Below are 21965 nucleotides of genomic sequence, written 5' to 3' on the forward strand. Positions count from 1 at the left end.
AAATCCCAGACATCATATCATTTCATCCATAAATACTTGTATGTGTGTTAAATATAGAGAATCTTTTAAACATAATATCATTAACACACCCAAGGAAAATTAACAGTAATTTTTTAATATTATCAAATATATAGTGTTCAAGTTTCTGCAATTGTCTCATAATTTTTTTTTTTTTTTACAATTCCAAACAAAGTTTACACATTGCATTTGGATGATACTTACCTTAGGCCTCTTTTAATCTGCAAGTCTTCCTCTTTTTTATTTCCTGCAATTTATTTATTTGTTGATGAAATCACATCATTTGTTCTGTAAAATTTCCAACTTCGTGGATTTTTCTGATTGCATCCCTGTTGTGCAATCAGAAAAAGTATTTAAAGTATTTTCCGGACTTCCCTGGTGGCACAGTGGGTAAGAATCTGCCTGCCAGTGCAGGGGACATGGGTTTGATCCCTGGTCTACGAGGATCCCACATGCCGCGGAGCAACTGAGCCTGCGCGCCACAGCTGCTGAAGCCCGCGTGCCCTAGAGCCCATGTTCCGCAACAAGAGAAGCCACCGCAAGGAGAAGCCCCACGCACCGCAACGAAGAGTAGCCCCTGCTCGCCACAACTGGAGAAAGCCCACGCGCAGCAAGGAAGACCCAATGCAGCCAAAAATAAATAAATAAATAAAATAAAAATAAATAAATAAAGTATTTTCTTTTCTATTTTTTATAAATGAACAGATAGGTATACTTGTTCAGATTTATGTTCCTTTTTTTGGCAAGAATAACTGATATAAACTTCTTATTGCATCTCATCAGGAGGCATATAACATCTGGTTTAATGTATTTTTGTTCTGTTACAATTGATTAATAGGTTCAAATATTACCATCTTTTTACCTGACAGCTTAGCAGTCACTGGTAATCGTTATCTAGCTGCATTATTTCATGAGGGGCTGTAAAAAAGTGATATTCTAATTTTAGAACACTATCTTTATTCATTAGCTGGAATTCTTCTATAAATAAGAACTTTCCCTTCATCAAATATTTGATTACCTAAGGAATGGCAGGATAAATGTTTGATTCTTTCCTTTGATTTACTAGTTTTCAAAATAATGAGTTGAGGTTCTCATGTAATAGAGAATAGTTCTCTAAATAATGGAATTCTCCAGCATACTGGATGACTTATGAGATTTTTGTTTTTAGTATCACTATGAACTATGGGTTTTAACACATTTGGTGTGCTTCAACCCACTGCAATTATTCTTCATTTTGAAATGCATATTGTCCCTTGGGACTTCCCTGGTGGCGCAGTGGCTAAGAATCCACCTGCCAATGCAGGGGACATGCGTTCGATCCCTGATCCAGGAAGATTCCCACATGCCGTGGAGCAACTAAGCCTGCGAGCCACAACTACTGAAGCTGGTGTGCTCTAGGGCCTGTGGGCCGCAACTGCTGAGCCTGTATGCTTCAACTACTGGAGCCCATGCACCTAGAGCCTGTGCTCCATGCTCCGTGCTCCACAACACGAGAAGCCACCGCAATGAGAAGCCCACGCACTGCAATGAAGAGTATCCCCTGCTTGCCGCAGCTAGAGAAAGCCCACGCGCAGCAAAGAAGACCCAACGCAGCTAAAAATAAATAAATAAATAAAATAAAGAGGACCCAAGTACATTTTAAAAAAAGAAAAAAGCATATTGTCCCATCTTTGAGCTGTGGAAGTCCTTTCAGATTAGCCCCAGATTTCTCTTGACATGATTCCAGTAGTCTTGGATAGCTTCCTTGCTTTCTGATATAACAAGATGTTCCAGGTTCATCTTGTTTATTTCCTGCCTCAGATCTAGAATCAGATGTTTCTGATATAACAAGATGTTCCAGGTTCATCTTGTTTATTTCCTGACTCAGATCTAGAATCAGATGTTTCTCTAAGAAGTCTTAGTTCATTTAGTAGTAAATGGCATTTAAAGACCACAATTTGGATGGTTGGATGCTTGTTGCTACTGAGTTGGTCACTGTTTGCCTTTTTCTAACTAAATGTAGGATTTCAGGGATTTTATCCAACTTTCTTGATTTTATATTTGTATCTCTTTCTAGTATAATCAACATCTTGGTTCCTGATAACATTAGCACGATTTATTTATTTTCTTTATTCTATTACATATATAAAACCATTTCTGAAAAAACCCAATATTACTAACAAGATGGCGAATGAAAACAGTTTAACATTTTTTGCAGTTCATTTCTTTCCTTTGGGTATATCCCATAAAAATGTACGATTAAGAAGTATGCTACAGGGCTTCCCTGGTGGCGCAGTGGTTGAGAGTCCGCCTGCCGATGCAGGGGATACGGGTTCATGCCCCGGTCCGGGAAGATCCCACAGGCCGCGGAGCAGCTGCGCCCGTGAGCCATGGCCGCTGAGCCTGCGCGTCCGGAGCCTGTGCTCCGCAACGGGAGAGGCCACAACAGTGAGAGGCCCGTACCGCAAAAAGAAAAAAAAAAAAAAAAAGGTGGAGGAGGGTATGGAGATGGATGGTGGTTACGGTTCCACAACATTATGAACATATTTAATATCACTAAACTGTACACTTTAAAATGGTTGAAATGGTCAATTTTATGTGTATTTTATTTTATTATTTATTTATTTATTTGGTTGTGCCGAGTCTTAGTTGTGGCATGCAGGCTCCTTAGTTGTGGCATGCGAACTCTTAGTTGTGGCATGCATGTGGGATCTAGTACCCTGGCCAGGGATCAAAACCAGGCCCCCTGCACTGGGAGTCTTAACACTGTGCTGCCAGGGAAGTCCCATATGTGTATTTTATCACAATAAAATTTTTTGAAAATAATATACAGTTAAACTATTATATTTTAAAGTCATTTGAAAGAATTCTACCAATAAACAGGTTAATTTATTTCACTTTGATTTTTATTTTTAGTGACTGCTTTCTTCATTTTGATTTTTTAATTGAGGTAAAATTTAAATACAGTGAAATGCACAGCCCATTTGTATAATTTGATGAGTTTTGATAAATATAAACACCTATTAAACTTATATACCAGTCAAGATATAAAACATTTTCCTCACTCCAGAGAGTTTTTCATGGCAACTATATTCTTATTTCTATCACTATATATTAGTTTTGCTGCTCAACAATTTTATATAAATGGAATCATGCAGTATGTAGTCTTTTGTTTCCATCTTCTTTGTGCAATACAACATTTCTGAGATTCATCCATGTTGGTGCATGTATCAGCTCAGTAGTATTCTTTTGTATACATGTTCCACAATTTATCAATTCACCTATTGATGGATATTTGGGTTGTTTTGGACCATTATAAATAAAGCTCCTATGAATATTCATAAATAAGTCTTTTTGTGAACATACGTTTTCATTTCTCTTGGGCTGATATGCAGGGGTAGAACTGCTGGGTCATAGGATAAGTATTTGTTTAACTTTATAAGAAACTGACAAACGGTTTTCCAAAATGGTTGTATAATTTTATACTCCCACTAACAACATATGAGAGTTTCAGGTGCTGCACATCCTCACTAACATTTGGTATTGTTAATGTGAAGTGGTAGTTCATCGTGTTTTTCAGTAAACTTTATACATCATTTATGTACAATAAAATGTGCCTGTTTTAAGTATAGAGCTTGATGAACTCCACAATGTATATATGTGTGTAACCACTACCATAATCAAGTACAGCACATTTTCATCACCCCAAATTCCCTTGTACCCCTTTGCAATCAATTCCCATCCCCTCCCCAGCCCCAGTAACCACTTATTTGCTTTCTATCACTGTAGATACATTTTGCCCATTCTATATAGAATTTCACATAAACTTATTCATGCAGTATGCACTTGTGGTGATCATGAATACGCATCACTGAAATCTTCTTTCAGAGAGTATATTTGGTTGGTGACCACACCTGCTGCCCCTCTGGACCTACTCCCACGTTTGCACCAAAGCCACACTTCCATAGGCTAATCCCAGCCAATGCCAGAGAACAACAGGGCTACAAAGGCAGGCCCAATCCTGTGATAAAAAGGATTCTTCCAACAGGTCCTTTGACTTGAAGATTCTTCATCTGCCTGGCCAAACCTTTTTGGGACCTACGCTGTACGATAAGACTCTTCCTTTCCAATCCTCATTCCTTTCCTCTCTCTTTTCCACACATGTCAGACCTGTATCTTGGTCTGAAGCTCTCTCTGCCTTCCCTTGATCTCCCTCTGTGGTGGTTTAAAATATATCCACAAATTCAGTGACACTCCGTTCAAAAGGTAGAGCCAATTTCCTTCCTCTTGAGAGTGGACTAGACTCAGTGACTTGCTTCTAATAAATAAAACAAGGCAGAAGTGATGATGCCTAACTTCCAACGCTATGTCATAAAGAGGCATTATAGCTCCCTCCTTATTTTCTTGGTTCACTTGCTCTGGGAGAAGCCAGCTGTCATGAGGATACTCAAGCAGACCTATGGAGAGTCCTACAAAGTGAGGAGTTGAGGTTTCCTGCCAACAGCCATGTGAATGAGCCATCTTGGAAGCAGATCATATAGCCTCAGCCTCAAGCCTTCAGATTACCATAACCCCAAATGACATCATGACTGTAACCTCACAGGAAATCCTAAGTCAAAACCACCCACCTGGGCTTCCCTGGTGGCACAGTGGTTGAGGGTCCACCTGCCGATGCAGGGGACACGGGTTCGTGCCCCGGTCCGGGAAGATCCCACATGCCGCGGAGCGGCTGGGCCCGTGAGCCATGGCCGCTGAGCCTGCGCGTTGGGAGCCTGTGCTCCGCGGCGGGAGAGGCCACAACATGAGAGGCCCGCGTACAGCAAAAAAAAAAACACCCACCTAATTTGCTCCTGGGTTTCAGATCCTTAGAAACTATGTGACGTAATAAATGTTTGTTATTTTAGGCTGCTAAATGTTGGAGTAATTTGCTTCAAAGCAATAGATAACCAATATACTCCCCCAATAAATCTCTTGCACATCTAATCACGTCTTGGTATCTATTTCTCAGGAGACCAAAAAATATTCTTTTGTGTTTTGTTTCTTTTATTTCAGCATAATGTTTTTTATTTTTCATATATGCTGTGTATATTTGTAGTTTCTTTTTACAGCTGAGTAGTATTCTATTGCATGAAGGTAACACAATTTGTTTATCCATTTTCCTACTGATGGATGGGTTGTTTCCAGGTTTTGGCAATTATGAATAAAGTTGCTATGAACAACTATCGCAAATCTCTTTGTGGATATACGTGTGTTGATTTTTCTTGGGTAAATGCCTAGGAATGCAATTTCTAGGTCATAGTGTAGATGTTTAGTTTTATAAGAAACTTCCAAATACTTTAATAAAGTCATTATAATGTTTTACACTACTCTTAGCAGTATATAAGAGTCTTAGTTGTTCCACATCCTTGCTCACATTCGGTGTTACTGGTCTTTTAACTTTTGCCATTTTATGGATAAGTGATGTTACACTGTGGTTTTATTTATTATTATTATTATTATTTGGTTGTGCCACGCAGCTTGTGGGATCTCAGTTCCCTGATCAGGGACTGAACCCTGGCCATGGAAATGAAAGCCCAAAATCCTAACTACTATGCCACCAGGAGACTCCCCACTGGGATTTTAATTTGCATTTCCTTAGGACTAATGATGTTAAACACTTTTTCATGTACTTATTGGTCATTTGTATATCATCTCTAGTGAAAACCCATTCAAATTGCTTGGCCACTTTATAATTGGGTTGTCTTTTTTTATTGATTTGTAGATTTTTAAAAATATATTCTGGGACAGGTTATTTATCAGATTGGTCATTTTGATTTAATTTTGTTTTATACTTATGTAAACCATTTACATGATTCCAATGTCAAATTTACAAAATAAGATAAATTCTAAAAGTCTACCTTCCATCCCTGGCTGCCTTACAATCTGTTTCTTCTTTCCTCCTATAGACAACTTTTGAAAAGTTTTTCATTTAACTTTGGAGTCACTATTTACTCTCTTTCTCTCTCACTCCCCATTTGGGAGGCAGGAAATCAGATTGGCTCTACCTTTAAAACACTGTGTGTCTAGCATCCCACCATCTCCACTGACATTGCTCTGATCTGAGCTACATCATTGCTCACCAAGATTACTGCAAGTCCCCTGGCTGTATTCTCACTGTATTATTATTATTTTTAACCAGGGCGCCTCAGACCCCCAGGTGTCAAAGTCCGGCAGGCACTTCATCCTCAGGGGTGATCGGAGTCCAGTGCTGGACATCATGAGAGTGGTTTCCCACTTTAATCCTTACAACCTCTACAGTCTATTCTCAATACAGCAGCCAAAGTGATCCTGTAAACATCTACATCAAACCATACCATTCCTCTGTTCAAATGCCTGCATATGTTCCCTAATTCACTCAGAGTAAAAACCAAAGTCCTAACAATGCCTACAAGGCCCTATGTAATCTGGCCTCTATTATCTCCAATCTCATCTCCTATTCCTCTTTCTTTCACTCCTCTGCTCCAGCCACAGTGGGCCCCAGCTATGCCTTGAATATACCAGGCATACCCCTACCTTAGGGACCTTGTACTGGCTATCCTCTCTGCCTACAAGACTCACTACTGGATACCCAAACGGCCAACCCCCTTACTTCCTTCAAGTCTGCTTAAGTCTCATCTTAATAAGGCTCACCCTGACCAGCCCCTTTAAAATTGCAATCTTTCCTGCCGCTTCACCATTCTTCCCCATCACCACAGCCTGCTCCAGCATTCTCAATCACCCTTACCATATTTTTTCTTTTTTGCCACAGCACTAATCACTTTCTGACATACTATATACCTATTTATTATCTGTCTCCCCAACTAGAACATAAGCGCCACAAGAGCAGGGATCTTTGTGTTTTATTTGCTGGCACACAGTAAGTGCTCAATAAATATTACTGGATGAATGACTTAAAAAGTGAATTCTAGGCATTGTTCTAAGCATATTTAAAAGGTTATCCCACTTAATTATCAAAATAATCCTTAAGGTGGGGTGCTATTACTAATAATTTGACAGATGAGAAAACTGAAGCACAGAGAGGATGAGAACTTGCCTAAGTTCACACAGTTGGCAAGTGAGGAAGTCAGTTTCAGAGAGGCAGTTATTTGAGTTAGGCCATACTCCTTAATTTTTTTGTGAGATGAGATGGAACCTTATTCCACAAATAGAGTAAATCATAAAGGTAAATCCCTAGATGAGAATTAAGGGTAACAACACACTCAAGGAAAGAGATGCAGCCTGAACAGAAAGTTCAAGAATGGGGACTTCCCTGGTGGCGCAGTGGTTAAGAATCCACCTGCCAATGCAGGGGACACAGGTTCGAGCCCTGGTCCAGGAAGATCCCACATGCCATGGAGCAACTAAGCTCGTGCGCCACAACTACTGAGCCCACGTGCCACAACTACTGAAGCTCATGTGCCTAGAGCCTGTGCTCAGCAACAAGAGAAGCCACCACAATGAGAAGCCCGTGCACTGCAACGAAGAGTAGCCCCTGCTCGACGCAACTAGAGAAAGCTGTGCACAGCAACGAAGACCCAACACAGTGAAAAATAAAAATAAAAAAATAAATTTATAAAAAAAGAATGGCTGAGGGAAAGGCAAATGGCTCAGATTGACTGAATGAAGGGGTTAATGCAAAGTACTTACAGGAGGTATCATTAAAAATGGAAGTTAGGACGTATGATGAAGGATCTTCAAGAAAGAACTGATGAGGACTTCCCTGGTGGTCCAGTGGATAAGACTCTGCGCTCCTGGTGCAGGGGGCCTGGGTTCAATCCCTGGTCAGGGAATTAGATCCCGCATGCATGCCACAACTGAGATCCCACGTGCCACAACTGGAACCTGGTGCAGCCTAAATAAATAAATAAATAAATATTAGATAGAAAGAAAGAACTGATGAGAAGACAAAGTATCTGTGAGTTTGTAATATTGTAAAGGGAACAAAATTTCTGCAACCCAAGTATACCTTGAAGGAAAGTAACTCTATTATATATCTCGAAAAAAAATGATGCAAAATTTAATTCATACACAGGCATGGCCTCCAAACTAAGTTTTACATATAGATTCTCTGTACCACCATCCTCTTAACCATCACATGAAAATCCTTAGCGATCCCTACAGGAAGAGGCAGCTTTATTCAGACTAAAGGAAAAGGTGTTATCAGAGGCCACAGCCAAACACTAACTTTTATTTCAGATGCTAATGGAATGGAAAAGAGAAAATAGTATCCATAAATGTTTCTTTCTCACATTTAGGAATCACTTTCTTAAAAAGAAGAGTGAGGGAGGAAAAAGGGGAAGTTTCTTCATTGTCCTTTGCAATGCTCTGCACAAGGAGGGTAAACCCAGTGCCTTTGCTCTTCCCACTACTTAGGGAACAAATAATAATTAGGAAAATTATGCAACAAATGTTTATTGTGGTCTTCCTCTGTGTACTAGACAGAGTAATAAATGCAGACTTCTTCCCCATCTCAAACTTTTTAGAGATTACTCGGTACCCCATTAGAGGTTATTTCACTCAGTGCCTTTGCAGATAAGCCAGCTATTCATGTTAAGAAGTGACCCTATGGCTGCTGGTATGTATTATGATCATAGCATTTTCCCCAAAAGCCAAGGATAAGCTTCTGACACATCAATCATGTAATCCAACACACCTCTCTCTGTGTAAAGAATGCTTTATAGGCAGAACTGAGTACAGGATGGGAATGTGAGCTGCATACACCTCCTTTTGGATATTTTGGTTGATAAGACCATGCAATCCAGCAGAGCAGGCTGGAATTCTGCCAAACGAGCTCATATCCCCAGAAAAACTAATGACATTCATTGGGCTAGCAGGGAGGAGTCAGTATTTTTTCTTTATGAATTATCAGAGCTAGCTTAAGTCCTATGGAGACCCTAAGCAGTGAAAGGATTATGGTACCTTCCTCTCCCACACATACATAATTCAGGATGAGTGTAATTAATTCCAATAAATTTCTGATTTTCTCATGAGGACAACTTCAATAATTGAAATACCAAAAATGAAATTATTTCCACAAAAAATTTAGAGATGCCCCTCCTATTTTGTTAAGCATGTATATGATTCACCTGTTGGGTATTTATCACCATATATTATGAACTGACAAAAGTCTGGGGGCTGAGAATCCCTTAAGTGGCTTAAACTTAGCCAAGGCTACCGTTACCTTTCAAACAATTTACGATCTGTAATATCTTCTGCCTTATGCCCACTCCAGTGCATACCCAAGGAAAGAGCCTGTAATACCGTCTTCCTTTTACACCCCCTCTAACTTCCTTTTTCAGTGATGGATCCTTAGAGAACCCTTCCACGATTCAAGGGTCCTTCATCACAAATAGTTTGGAAAGCATTGGTTGTAACTGCTATATCTACCAATGCTGTATGACAAGAGTGTGGAAGAGAATACAGAACAGGAGAGTTCCCAAAAGATCATACCTGGTCAGTTCAAGGGGTAAACAGGAAAATGAAATACTACAGTGGGTTCTATAACCAGCACACACTACTGCATGTGCCTCACAATCATGTATATCATAGGTTCTCAAATGGACGGGTCTTTGAATGCTCCTGCCACAGCAAACTATTCCTAAACACAAAATAGGACTTCATATACTTCTCAATTCATATATAAATGTATTTCTTTAAAGATTTTATTCAGCTTTCAATGCATTGTACATATGTCGATCAGTGGTTTCTGTCTTCAGTTGTAAAATTCTGGAGCATAGATGCTAACACTCCACAGTTTTCTTTTAGTACTATCATAACCTGTATTTGCAGCTCTAATTATTATTTTATTTATTTTATTTATTTATTTATTTTTGGCTGCATTGGGTCTTCATTGCTTCACACGGGCTTTCTCTAGTTGCGGCGAATGGGGGCTACTCCTTGTTGCGATGTGCAGGCTTCTCACTGTGGTGGCTATTCTTGTTGCGAAGCACAGGCTCTAGGCGCACGGGCTTCAGTAGCTGTGGAACGCGGACTCAGTAGTTGTGGCTCGCGGGCTCTAGAGCGCAGGCTCAGCAGTTGTGGCGCATGGGCTTAGTTGCTGCGCGGCATGTGGGATCTTCCCGGACCAGGGCTTGAACCCATGTCCCCTGCATTGGCAGGCGGATTCTTAACCACTGCGCCACCAGGGAAGTCCCCTGCAGCTCTAATTATTAAAAAAGCCAATTCTAGCAGGGTCTGAGATCACAGGCCTGAATTTCTGCCCCTACCATCTAATCAGTGTGTGGTCCTCCCCTATACCATTCATATGTATTGTCTAACCTCTTTGTCAGACTTGATGAAAGCAGAGCCTATGGTTAACTGCTGCTGACCATTATACTGAGGCCCTGTGCTAGTTAAAGGCTTCATCTCTACAGTTGCTATAGTAACTATCCCCTTCCTCTCCCTACAACCTATTCTGGCTCTGCCTCCACGTGGCACTCTTTTCTGATTGCAGAAGAGGAGGCCGGCACATCTCTCTGTGCTCTTTGCCAGATTCAGATCTGCAAATTGTGGGGTGGAGGTATAGCAGAGCATTGTCTCATGCGTCATATAGGGTGAGGCATCCCCACCGTCTTATGTTCTGCCAGTACTATTTCTCCCTCTCTGCTACAAAAAGGATTTTCAGGGCCCTGTCCATTTTTAATAATTGACATATTATGTTCATTTCAGGTAGGGCCATATCCAAATTGCAGAATGGATTGGATATTTTGCTAAATACATGTTCCATGATAGGAACCAGGACTGCTGTGAGGTACTCAAAATGCAGACACTGTCCAATCCTCCTCAGGGCCTCCAGAGGAGGCCTCCAGTGGTTCACATGCAGCCTTGCTGAATCAAGTGCTGTGCTCCTTTCTTCCCTGTACATCCGGAAAGTATAAGGCAAATGGGACTCCAAAAAGTGCTGCTGGAGCCCTAGGGTGAAAGACAAGCTCTGATACATACACATACAGAATGATTCAGTATCCTGTGTAAAAGAAGACACTGGAGTGCAGAGTAGGTGGTGGAGACACACTGAGGAAAGGGGGAGGGTAGACTTACAGCACCACACCATTTTTACAAGGATGTTCCAGTCAGTCATAAAACAGTGCCAGCCTCCTCAGTCCTCTTTCACATCCCCTGGTTTTTCTTCTGTTTTGTTTTGTTTTGTTTTTAATTTTGGAAGGGTCAACCTCTTCACTGGTTCAAACACTGCCCCTTCTATTTTGAGAATTCCCTGGGGGAAGTAATACCATTGTCTCCCAAGGTTACCCAACTCACTGTGTCACATTACTTGCAGTTGGGTAGGTCTTCCCTGGGTTTTACTCAAACCCCCCTTGCTGCAGTCTGAGCTCATTGCACTCAGCAGAGATGGCGATGAGCCAACCACTATCTTCGGAATAACAACTCACCAGGGACTCAGGGCCGGAAGGTCATTCTGTCCCTCCAATACTGCACAGCCTTCCAGAGCACACCCAGGGCCTGAGGCAATGACGACAGAAACACCAAGGATGCAATGTAGAACCCTGGCAGGCAGTGACAGAAGGAAAAAAAAAAAAGCTCCAGACAATGATAATACAGACACACCGACAAAGAACGATGCACCCAAACAAACTCAGAGTCAGAGAGGGACAAGATGGCTCCCCTCGGTTCGGGCGAGGCTGCGGAATTGCCAGACAGCACTTATCCGGGAAATATCCTAACTAGAAGCTTCTTCTGGCGCCGAGGCAACAGACTCTCCCCTCCACCCGGCCCTCAGAGCCCCCATCCCTACTCAAGTCGGAGTGGGAGCTCCCTCTGGAAAACGACTGGGGGCGAAGGGGGACAGCCACGCCCCCGCCCCCCCAGGCACAGCGAAACCGCAGAGCCAGAGCACGCGGCCCCAGCCCGGCCCCTGCGGCGCCAACGGTCCGCCCCCTGACAGGCAGCAGCCAATGAGCGGCTCCTGCCGCCGGCCTTTAAGAACCGCGCGCACTCTCTCTGCAGCGGATGCTGCCGGCCTAGCACTCCAACGGAGTTTCCATGGAGACCGAGGCTGGGCCCTGGCGGCCTTTCGACGTTGCCATGGAGACAAGTCCCGGGCTAGGGCTCCGAAGCCCCGGCTCTCTGCTGGCTCAGAACCCCGCGGAGCCGCTGTGCGAGGCCGGAGCCGCGGTGGCGGCGGCACGCTGGGACCTGCAGAAACACTCTTTGCTCATCGTGATCGGCGATATCGGTACAGAGAATCAGCTGAGGGCCGTTCGGGCCCACCTTGAGCAAGGTGAGCTTGCTGTCCTGGCTGCGCTCGGAACATCCTCCATCCCGTGCTTCTCTGCCATGTGCATCCTCCATCCCTAGCGTGCACTTCCTGAGATCTGCGCACCCTGTTAATCTGAATCATCAGCCCCTGTCACCTGCATCTTCTGTGTCACGCGTTCATATCCTCCCAAGCTGCCAACATCTCACATCTCCATCCTTCCCGCACACCCCATGGCGTTCGCAGTCTCCCTGAGGCAGGCGGGAGCGTGGGGGAGGGGGGAGCTGGGCAGTGCCTGGGTGGGGGGCCCTCTGGTTACACCCCTCCCTCCCGCAGTGTCTTGGGCCAGAGGTCCTGAAAGTCGTCACCATCCCTTGGAGAGTCCACGTCCCTACCTTAGTTTCTTCTTTAGGGCGTCTGAACAGGAACAGGGTGCGTTTTGAACGCCGCAGACAAATCTCAAATATCCCAGTGCCAGCGTCCAACCTGAGAGAGTGACCTTCGTGGCCACAAGCTCCTCAGTCCTCCACTGCCTGTGGCGCAGTGCTGCGGAGCCACCTGCGGGTGGAAGCATGCCGCGGGGGAGTGAAGGCAAGGAGGGGGCCACAGAAGGAGAGTGTAGAATCCTACTTACCTGTATGGGGAAGGCAGTCCCTAGTATCTGGGAATGGGCCCTTGGGTGTCACTTCTATCACAATTGGGCAACTGCGCAAGAAAATTCCTGCATACAAACTCGTTAATGACCAAATTTAGCCTAAACTCTGCACTTCTCCCTCTGGCTCAGCAAAGCCCAAGAAAGGCACAGGATGGGAGCTAGACATAGGCACTAGCCACATTTCTTAAAGACATCAGTGAGGCTGATCATGGCAGCCGTCCTTATCCCCTCCCTCTCCTTACCCCTTCTGTGAGCTTGGAAATGCTCCCACAAGTCCAATCCCTCTGACCTTATCTAGGTCCCTCTTTGTTTCTTTTTCTCTCACAGGGATTCTCTCCTGGAATATTGATTTATCATCCATTGACTTGAACCAACAATTGAGACTCTTCATTACCCGGCATCTAGCTCACTTCTCCTCAGAGGTCAAAGGTTAGGACCAGTGTCATTTGTCTCAGTCCTTTGGGTGAGGGCTGGTCACAAAAGAGCAGAAGTCCACTCTCCCTGGCAGAACTGGCCTTGTGGGAAGTTTGGGTCAGGGAGGGAGGGACTCCTGAGAGGAAAGTTGTAAAGCTCCTTAACTATCCCCACATACCCAGTACACTTCGCAGACAGATGGTATGATGGTGGAGGAAGCCTGGAGAACGTAATTTCTACTTGAGAAGAGGGTGGGTTATGGACAGCCACTGACTTGCAGTAAGGGAACGTGGTACCTCTTGAGTGATCAGTCATCTCCCAAGTAAAAATTCCTTTTTTTTTGTTTGTTCCCCTTTCTGTATGCCCTGGCCTCCTTGCTTCCCTTTGCAGAGACCCTTGAACCTCCCACTCACCTTCCCAGATCCTTGCTTAGCAGTTTCCCTCAGGCTGCACAGCCTATCCTCCAGGTTTCAGGGTTTCTGCCTCCTCCTTTGGCTCAGTCAACAGATGTCCAGAGCAGAGCAGAAACCTTGTACCAAAGGCTGATGAGCCCATGAAATCCAGAGTGGAAGCAGGGTTTCCTGGATTTACTGCTGCAAGAACTAGTCATACTTTGAGGTTTGGCACTGAAATCAAAGTTCACAGGATGCAGCTTCCCATTCTGCTGTGTGGGAGAAATGGTCAGAAATTTGAGAAAATAATATTTTAGGAGTTATTATTCCACGACAATATCTGTGGGGAGACTGCAGAAAGCCCTACACCCCTTTATAAAAGTGCTGGGCATCTGCTCATGTTATTGGTAAATGTTGACAAACCAATTCATACACCAGTGTCTTTACGGAATATAAATCCACCCAACTCAACAGTCACTGCCATCAAATGACTGAATTCGTATCTTATACAGATAATTCTCAATTATCCAGCATAATAGATAGTCACTTTCCTTCTTTTCCTGCTTCTCCTGCTAACTGCCACATGGTTGGTCATTTCCCTGATCACCTACTCCTCTGCTGCTCCTGGAGAGAGAAGACATGGTTAATATGACTAATGCTCCATTATCTTAGGAATATGTGCAGCATTTTAAAAATGTGAGTCTGGCATCTTCTTGATGTGACTGGCTTCCTATGAAGGTAACCAGTCACTGTTTTGAGACTGCCTTCTGTTTAGTATTATTCATTTCATGGCTTCCTCCATTAGCTCTAATAATTTTAAAATCAACAGTTTTACCACTTGATTAATCCTAGGAGCTTTGGTGCAAGGCTGGATAAAGGGACGGCAGCATGAAATTAATGACTGAACTGAAGTTTGGGGAGTGTCTGCTGATGTTATTAATTCACACTGAATTCTCCAACCTTGTCCTTTTGGACACGGATGTAAGAGTAGGATGCCTTCTGGAATGATGTAAGAATGAATAGAACTTAAACCAAAACACCTAGCCATTCTTCAGATTAAGATTTGGGGATGCTTGGGAAAACGCTTACAGGGAGATGCGTAGTTATTCTCAGGGACCTCTCAGAAACAAGCACTGATATACAAGCACCTACTAGATCTTCTCAAGCAAAGAGTTTTACCATGGTGTCCTCAAGAGGCTTAGGGCCATTATACCCAAGATCAGGGCTTACTTTTGAGTTTTTTTAGGTTTGGACATTTTCATGGTGGCCTGTGTATGTCCCTGGAGAATAGTGGAGAATTTCCTGGAAAACCCCACAAGGCCCAAGACAGCCACAGCCCCACCCCTGCTGGCTCCTCTTTCAGCTGTCCCCGCAAACAACAGCCCAGAGCAGCTGCAGACACTTCCCCTCCCTTCAGCCTCCATTAGTGGGGAGGCAGAGGGAACCAGGCTGCTGGGATGGGCTCAGTGGAATATGCTAGTACCTTATGATTTAATCCTTTCTGCCCATCCCATAGGCTGGGCCACCATCCCTCTCACCTCTCCTCAAGCCCTGGGCCAAAATGTTGAAAAGGAGGACAAAAATTTATCTTGCTATGATGGGGAGAGTGTAATCATTCCTGCCACTACCCCCTACACACACACACACACACACACACACACACACACACACACACACACACACACACACACACACACACACACACACACACACACACACACACACACACACACACACACACACACACACACAAGGAGGGGACCCTTTGATGGAGCGTCAGTGGCCCAGCTCCTTCTAGTGGTCAAATGTGGTAAAGGCTTTGCACCACTTTTGTCTCCAGTGGTGACTTGGAGCCTTCCTTTCTAACTCCTGCAAAAAAATCTGGAGCTTCTGAGCATTTTAAAACAAACCCAGAAACGATTAGAACAGTGGGAAACTGAGCTTAAATAACACTCTAATACTACTTCTACTATTGGGCACATATAAGAAAGGGAGAGGGCTTCATAATTTATAATTCATGATGGATATTCTAGGACTAAAAAAACACAGGCTGAAGGACCAGTTTGGAAGCCTTCTGTCTGACTCTGCATCACCACTGCTGCACTCACTCAGGAAGTGTTAGTTCCTTTACTTCTGCAAACATGAAGACTATTCTGAATTAATACAACAGCTCATTGGCCTCTAGAACTGGGTTTTGCATTGCTGTCAGAAATAGGAAAGGAGGGACATGAAGAGTATTTTAAGTCCCTTCCTGCAGGCACCTCCCAGGCACCTGGGTTTACCTGGGAGCTAAGTTACTCTAGAGTTGAGATTCTGGTTTAGGATTTCCCTGATCACCTAGGTGACCTCTCATAAATCTTCCACAAAAGGGAGACAGACTTCCAGTGGTATTTGTGCATTGCAGGTTTAGGATTCTAGGAATGAAGGACTTTTTCATCTTTTATGTCATTCACTCCTCATAGCATTGTTGGAGGATGGTACTAATATTACAATCATTTTATAATTCAGGAAGCAAGCTTTCAGAGGGCTTAAGTGGCTTGTTGAAAAGCATGATTAGTAAAATGGTAGAGAGGGGTCTCAAATCCAGGACTTGCGATCTCACTTTGTGTCTGAGCTCAGGCTTCCCTCTCATCTTTGGCGTCTCACCATTTCATTGCAGCAGAGCCAAGGAACACAGCGGGTGGAGGTGTGGTTGTGGTGAGTGGCTGTTCAGAGGGTGAAGGCTGAAGGAAAACTCCACTGTGAGTTGGAACCTTGCCCAGGGTGTGGCCCTTGGGGGTAACAGCTGAGAATAAGGGTGGGCTCTGCGTTGGGCTGAGAAATGTTATTTTGTTCTCAAGCTACATGTCTACTCAAGTTTCCCTCTTTGCACACTCCAGAAAGCTCCAGAAAGCAGGGAGGAGATGGAAGGTTTGAGGTGGGAGGAAATAAGAACTATGAAGTTGCAGAAAGGAGGTGTTTCCCCTTTGTGATGTTCAGAACTCAGCCTGGTTTGTGTTGTATATCTCTGTAGCTGGCCTCCTCTATCCAAGTGGGGCTGTTGCCATGTTGCTGCTTTGCATCCCCGGATCTCAGCAAGGATTCCTCCCCCTCTGGAGTCCCCCTCCCCCCCTTGCACTGGTGACTCAGCTCCTCCTCTCCTCTGGTGGCAGTTTAGGGGGGATGGGGATGCTGAGAGCAGAGACTATTTTGGCTTCTCTGACCTTCAAAAGCTGCTCTTGGCAGCCAGGGGCAAGGGTGGGGCTGGTGCTGGGCTAAGAGTGGGTGGATGTCATTGTGAGGAAGGCAGTAGGAATCGGCCAGGACTGGGGAGGGATGATGGAAGGGAAGAGGGCAGGGGGAGATGAGCATTGCCCCGTTGGAACTGAGTGCTGGAGCTCTCCAGGTCCTCTCTTTGAGTCCTAGAGCACGTGTCACCAAATCTGAGACAGGGGTAGAGACTAAGGGAAACAGGGCCAATGTTAGAAGGATTAAGATCCTATAAAATGGAGACATCAAAGAGACATAGCAAAGTGCAGAGACAAGGAGAACAGGGACCCAACACCCTACAAAGTCATTACAAGATCTTTTTAGTCCAAAGAGTACTTTCTGTGACTTTTAATAATTGGCCTAGAGTAAGAAAATCTTGTACGCCTGGGGCCCTGGTGATTTTCCTTCATCCCTTTAACTATTTCACTGAAAGGCAGAAAGTGCCCTGAATCTTCAGAAAATGCCTCTTCATACCCAATGACCAAGAATCCCAAGTATCAGTGCCTGTGTGGTTGCTGTGCTGTGCTGCATCGGCACAGAATTATATGCGGTCTTAGGGCCCCTGTGCCCCACCCCCGATGGGCTAGAGATGGACTAAGGACCATGTGTCCACTCCAGGATTTCAAACTACCCTCCAACCTAAAATGAGACTTATTTCTGCACTCCCACCCCATTTCTACAGCTGTGGCTCAGAAGCCAGCAGAGCTCAGCGCAACTCCCTCCCTTCAGTCGTCCCCAGCCTTCTCAAGTAGTCCCCCCTCACTCCTACCCCATGCTCTCAGGCCCCCAGCCTCTTTGTCTCCTGCTCCTCCAGGGATTGAAGGTCACTCCCTGAGTCTGAGGGGAGAGGCAGCAGATGGTTCCGGAGAGAAGGGGGGAGGGCCCAAGCAGCCCATACCTCCTACGTCCCCCCAGTGTGCAGCACAGGACTTTGGTCTTTTGGCTGATGCTAAAAGAATATTTCTTAACTAAGCGGGGTTGGGGGAGAAGGGCCCTGTGGGCCATTGGAGACCACCCTGGCTCTGAGCTGCTAGACAACTCCTCAGGTCCCATCCAAGCAGAAGCACCAGATCTCTGACATTGTGAAGGCAAAGAAACAGTTAAGTCTCCAGTGCCTCGTCATGGACCAGCCCCTCTTCCCCGCCCTGGCGCCGCCCTCACCATCAAGCGCCCCCCCCACTCCCACCCCTAGTGCCGCAGACTCGTCCCCGAAGCTGCCGGCTGAGGCCGGAGCCACAGCCTCGATGAGGGTCTCTCTCCCACACCCCAGGGTAAGAACCGAACCGAACTAAAGGGCTTGGCATGGGGCACGGGGGATGCTGTGATAGGGAGGTGGGATGCGGGTAATGGGAATGGAGTTGATACCTCATCTGGTGTGTCTGGAACTAGCCCAGCGGGGTGGGCATGGTGGGGGAACAGAGAGAGGAGATGAACTGGCTGTGGGGCCAGCCTGGACCCAGAACCAGGTGGAAGCCAATGGGGCCGGGACCGTGACAGGCCACCTCGCGGGCTGAGCTGGGCTGAGCTGAGCTGGGAGCCAGCCGCCTAGGGGCAGCCGCAGAGGGTCGTGTCACTGGCTCTGCCCCGAGGCCTGGGGCTCTGGTGGCGTTTGGGGGCTCTGTCTTTGGTGGGGGCAGAAGAATCTGAGGGAAAGGCGGATGTTATGGGAAGGCACCTGATGGGAGGGTCTCTGGGTGTCAGCTGCTAGATTGCTCAGCTGCTCTTATGCTGGGGGGTGAACGGGACTGCGAGTTTTTGCCAAGTATGGGAAGGTGGGGACACTATGGAAAAGAAGGAAGGAAAGGGTCATTAAGACGTGGCATGCGCCTCCTCACAGACCAACCTATTGGCAGCGTGCTCCCCACACCCATTCCCTGCGACGAGCTTGAAACTTGGGCCGCGAGCCCCCCTTTCTGGCTCCCTCCGGGGATGGAGAGGCCGCTCCGGAGATTGAGAGCACTCCCTCCGCAGCAGCGGCCCCGCATTCCCCGTCCTGTCAACCCCACAGGTTCCCAGTCACGGCCTCCCACCCCACCTCATCTCTGCTTCCCTTCCCAAGATGGGGGCTCTGAACAGAGAAGCCAGTTCCTTCTCCCTCTCTGCGTCCCCCCCTCCCCGCCCCCCGTGTAGAGGCAGCCAAGAAAATGACTTGTCATGCTGGTGTGGGGGGGTGGGGGTGGGGGCGGAGCTGGAGCCTGAGCTCAGCGCGCACACTCACACTCGCTCACACACTGCGGCAGACTGCAGCTGCCCGGGCACCCCCCCTCCCCGGCCGCCTCCCTGCGGAGACACCTGCCCTCCCGCCCGCTCAGCCTCAGCACCCGCAGCCCACCCCCCAGCCCCATCTCTGGCAAAGGGACGGGCCCCTGCCTCACCAGGTGTCCTCTCCGAAGAAGGAGGGAAGACAAGTCAATTGCCTTCAGTGGGATCGCGGGTGGTGGGGGGGTGTAGAAGAGAGAAACAGGGCTTTCCCCCAGGCCTGAAAAGGAGGAGCACTAGGTGTAAACCATGTAGTTGCCAGTCACAACCTGAGAGCACATGGGTGAGGGGCAGGGTCTTGCGCCAAGGCAAGTACTGGGATCAGAGAGGTCTATGGTTATAAGCCAGTCTAGGGGACTGCAGGGAATGGTAGACTGGGGAAGGCGGGTAGTAGATAGAAAGCAAATCCATCCGTGCCCCAGATCTTTCTCTTTCTGGCCCTCCTAGTTCAAATGTGTGACCTTGTGTGTTCGTGGTGCGTGTGGCGGGTGGGTGTGGGGGGAGAGGAACTGCCCTTCTAAGCTAAACTGCTTAGAGCTAGCCTAGGGCCAGCCGCTCCCCGAACCATGGTGTATCCCTCATCCCTCACCTGCCCAAGCCCTGCCCTTGCGTGTCTCTGAGGTGCTTCTCATCCTCTGAACCGACCTCAAAGTGTCCCTCAACTCCCAAGTTAATAGAAAAGAACGCTTGAACTCCTCATGGGCCCCACCTACCCTGTGCGGGGCTTGGTCTTCTGACACCATCCCTAGTTCATTTCCCCCCGCAGCTGCAACTGCAGCCCAGTGCTGCCAGATCTGCCTGATCCTGGCACCATCGCTCTTCCGCTTAACAAAGGCCCTGGCCCCAGGGTCCTCTTGTCTGAGCCCCAGAAAGAGGAGAGAGCACTGGGTCACAGAAGAGGGTCTGGGGGACAGGTTATGTGTCCTCCCACCAATATCCTCCAGACAGCCCACTCCCCAGACCATCTGTTCAACTCCGTGTTTGTAAGGTAAATCCACTGTGTGCTGCAGTTGGTAAGGGCAGGAACGGGATGGCAGCATCCTTCTTCAGGATCTCCTGTCTAACCTGGCACTTTTTTTCTTTGCTGCATTGCTTGGTGTTTCATGTGAGCCTGGATAAGGGAAGTAGAGAGGGGATTTGATGGTGTACTATGTTCCTCCATAGCCTGGGGAATACTCTGAACTTCTCCTGCCTTATCTGTTTCTTGTTTGTGAACCCCAGACTCCCCTCTCCATGACAGAAGGCCCACAGGAGAGGTGCAAGGATGAGAGGAGAAACTGTTTGAAAGGGATGGGTTGTGGGGAGTGAACCAGGTCTTTCTGGAGCCTGGGGACATGAAGGTGAGGTGGGACGGGGAGCTGTGAAACCTTTGGTGGTGGAAACAGTATGATTGTGTGCATGTTTGTGAGTGCACGCTCAGCCTCTGAGGAACCAGAGCACAGAACAGGAGGTCCTATTTCTCCTCTGCACTGTAACCAACCCCCAAGGGTTTAGATAGCATAGACTTCTCTGAGTCTTTTCGAATGGGACTTCTGGCCTTGGATGGGGGTTTGAAAGGAGGATGAGGAGTCTGTACTCACTGCACAGAAGCACCCATCTCCTTATTTCCAGGCACTCTGGCAAGAAAGCCCAGGGGAAAGGCAAGCTAGTGAGGACAGAGCTGAATGAGGACCATCCTCCGAGAGGCCCTCCCTTCAGCTGAGCCCCCCGCCCCCCGCCCCCCCCCCCACCGGTCCCCAGGCAGCACCAGGAGCTTAGTGCTCGAGAGGGACAGACAGGGACAAAAGGTTCTTGTCTCCAGGGCAGTCTGAGGCGGGAGTTCCAGGCAGAGAGGGTGGCAGATGAAGGGAGGGAGAAGACAGCCATTGTGGGAGAGGGGAGGAGGAAAGCCTGAAAGGGAAGGGCTGCAGGAGCCAGTCCCCAGACCTTACTCAGCAGTAGCCAGAGTGGCAGGATCTCAGGATAAGCAGGCTTCTCTTTCCCCTAAGCCCCATTTTCTGACAGTGCATTCTTTCCTCTCCTGCCTTACACAATGCCTCTCCATTTTAGTCTATACCCACTTCCTTCAGTACAAATTCCTGCATCTCTCCCTCAGGCCAGAGGACCCTCTGCCACCAGAGTGAGATCCTAGAGACCATCGTCCTGGTAAACCCCAGTGCCGACAGCATCAGCTCCGAGGTAAGGCCAGGGCCTGTGCTTTGCCACGAGGGCCTGCCGAAAGTGCCGTAACCCACCCTTGCCAGTGCTACTGCTGTAAGGCCAGGAATTCCCGGACTTGGCTTTGAGCCATCCTCTCTCTGCCATCTAAGCTGCTTCACAATCCCAGCCCCATCCTGGAGGTGCTATGGGGCTACCAGTGGGGAGCGTGTCCTTGCAGAACTGAGGGGGACCAGGAACATTCTGTGCCCTTCCCTGGGCTTCCTCTCTCTGTGACCAGTCCTCTCCTTCCACTCTAGGTTCACCACCTCCTTAGCAGCCCCTCAGCTCACAAACTACTGATCTTGAGTGGGCAAAGTTTAGAGCCTGGGGGAGACCTCATCCTACAGAGTGGCACCTACTCCTATCAAAACTTTGCCCAGGTCCTTCAAAACCCAGAGGTAAGTTCTATGTCTGAGTGTCTAGGAGGAACAGAACATGGGGTAGGACTAGAGCTGCGGGGAGGGATCCAAGGAAGGGAAAATCCCACATTCCTTGACCGCCAGAGATGCTGACAGAATGGTAGGAGATCACCTCAGAGAGAGATGGAGATTAGCAGATTGAGTCTGAGTTG

General features: G+C 46.8%; 1 protein-coding gene, 1 long non-coding RNA gene and 1 other non-coding gene across 4 annotated transcripts in view; 1 reads left to right on the top strand and 2 right to left on the bottom strand.

The window, feature by feature from the left end:
• Positions 1-12281, bottom strand: LOC137228252 (uncharacterized). The gene is made up of 3 exons (XR_010945229.1): positions 11403-12281; positions 7663-7867; positions 1-347 (listed from the first exon to the last, which is right to left on the bottom strand). It is a non-coding gene; the product is annotated as an uncharacterized lncRNA (long non-coding RNA).
• On the bottom strand, positions 6175-6263 carry LOC137208037 (small nucleolar RNA SNORD88). The gene has a single exon (XR_010935444.1). It is a non-coding gene; the product is annotated as a small nucleolar RNA SNORD88 (small nucleolar RNA).
• MAP1A (microtubule associated protein 1A) overlaps positions 11998-21965 on the top strand; it is a 20416-nt gene continuing 10448 nt past the window's right edge. The window contains exons 1-4 of one of the 2 annotated variants that reach the window (XM_067744959.1): positions 11998-12250; positions 13209-13310; positions 21291-21373; positions 21652-21792. In XM_067744959.1, the coding sequence (XP_067601060.1) occupies positions 12013-12250; positions 13209-13310; positions 21291-21373; positions 21652-21792 (564 nt within the window). In that variant the 5' untranslated portion in view covers positions 11998-12012. Of the gene's footprint in view, positions 12251-13208; positions 13311-18057; positions 18208-21290; positions 21374-21651; positions 21793-21965 lie in introns of those variants that run through there. The other variant, XR_010945126.1, reaches the window with a different exon arrangement.

Source organism: Pseudorca crassidens, chromosome 1 (assembly GCF_039906515.1).
Source record: "Pseudorca crassidens isolate mPseCra1 chromosome 1, mPseCra1.hap1, whole genome shotgun sequence".
NCBI classification, from domain to species: Eukaryota; Metazoa; Chordata; class Mammalia; order Artiodactyla; family Delphinidae; genus Pseudorca; species Pseudorca crassidens.